This window comes from Anneissia japonica, unplaced genomic scaffold (genome assembly GCF_011630105.1).
Source record: "Anneissia japonica isolate Jap-2015-1 unplaced genomic scaffold, ASM1163010v1 scaffold162531_len2007_cov108, whole genome shotgun sequence".
NCBI classification, from domain to species: domain Eukaryota; kingdom Metazoa; phylum Echinodermata; class Crinoidea; order Comatulida; family Comatulidae; genus Anneissia; species Anneissia japonica.
Genome location: NW_022757979.1, coordinates 75 through 1,800, shown reverse-complemented (window position 1 = coordinate 1,800; position 1,726 = coordinate 75). Strand labels below are relative to the sequence as shown.

At 36.2% G+C, this 1,726-nt stretch overlaps 1 protein-coding gene across 1 annotated transcript; it reads left to right on the top strand.

Annotated features, from left to right (window-relative positions):
• Positions 1-351: 351 nt before the first annotated feature.
• LOC117124954 (H(+)/Cl(-) exchange transporter 7-like) lies at positions 352-1,424 on the top strand (the record flags this gene model as incomplete). The annotated part of the gene is made up of 2 exons (XM_033271299.1): positions 352-561; positions 1,292-1,424. Coding segments are annotated over exons 1-2 (333 nt in total), but the record flags the coding sequence as incomplete, so codon positions are not given.
• Between the last annotated feature and the right edge of the window lie 302 nt (positions 1,425-1,726).

Here is a 1,726-nt window from a genome sequence, read left to right as displayed (position 1 = left end):
GTAGCTTTGCCGAGTGATCTCCTTCTCAATAATACCTCCATGGTAAGACATACACAATATTTGACATTACACAATTCAGTGTCATATGCTCTACGATTTTATTACATTTTGTTTTGTGATTTGGTAATAAGAATACTCCGATTCAGCTACTGACAACCATTTTTAATTTGATGGCATTAAATATACAAAGAATATAAGTTTTATTATTCCCATTATCATTAATGATTGAATTTTTTATGATATTAGGTTATTGTTTAAAAAAAATTCACATAACTGTACCATCCACAAACAGCACTCTCTACAAACAGTGCCCTCTATTGACACATGTTTTTATTACAATTCAACAGGCGGTGTTCTTCGTATGACAATTAGTCTGACTGTGATATTGATAGAGGCAACTGGCAACATCACCTACGGCCTTCCTCTCATGCTTGTGCTGGTGTTTGCCAAGTGGATTGGTGATCTCTTCAACGAAGGCCTGTACGATATTCACATACAGCTGCAGAGTGTTCCTATACTTCCCTGGGAACCTCCGCAATTAACAGCAAATATCCATGCAAGGTATGTATGGATTTTTTTTATTTTGTCTATGTTTACAATTGATGTACCATAAAACCTTAAATAGAAGCCCAATGGCCTTAATCTCGAGAAGAAGCCCATCTCGATTTGAAGCCTCCTCTTTATTTTTCTAAAGTAGCCTTGAAAAGAAGCCCATTTCTTTGAAATAGTAAAGTGCACACTGTTCATGAAGTTCAAAGAAACAAAATTAATTAATCATGCTTGGTTTATACAGTAGTTAGGTGATTTAATGCTGGTTAATACAGATTAATGTTACATTTGCGCTATTTATTGTTTTATAGTAGTAATTCACACAATTCACAACATTCATTTTGAAAAGAAGCTCCTGATTTACTTTGCAAAAGTCGCCTCGAAAAGAAGCCTAACCGGAGTTCTAAAAAAAATAGGAGCCCAGTGCTTCTATTCTAGGTTTTACGATATATGACCTGAAATACTTGATGGAGGCGGGGGTAGAGTAGGTTGTGCATTGCATGTGGTTGAGGCTGTTTCCAATTGAACTTTCCGTGTGTCAATCAAATATCTGACCAGTCAGGACTAGGCCAGGTACATGGGCATATATCCCACATGTTTAGAGTGGTTGATTACAGTATGGACAGCAATATGAATTCCACAGATCTTTTACTATTATTGGGATTATTATTCTTATATTATTTTGTATTATATTCTACTATTATTATAGTGTAATTATTGTTGTTGTTATGTTGTTTTTCAGTGAGATCATGAATCGTCCAGTAGTGACCTTAAACAGTATTGAGAAAGTTGGTCGGATAATTGATGTGCTTAGCTCATCTGATTCTAACCACAATGGTTTTCCGGTTGTTGATCCTCAGGATCCACAGGAGGAGGTAAGTACGAGTCATACTGAACCTCAAATAATGTAAATTATATATATATATAAGATGCCTCAACTTTACGATGGAAAAGATTCAAAACTCTGCCAAATAATCAAGGTGTAGATAAGCTGCCACCAACTGCAGGAGCCTTATATAAGCATATATTATGTGTACATCTGCAGGCCAATATATGGAGCCAGGATACTGTTATTCATCCAGAAATCCTTGATCCATGCAAACTGGGCTGGGTTATGGAAGATGGTAAATTGAGACCTGTCTTGTCAGACAAGCAGGCTTCCCCTGAAACAATTGCT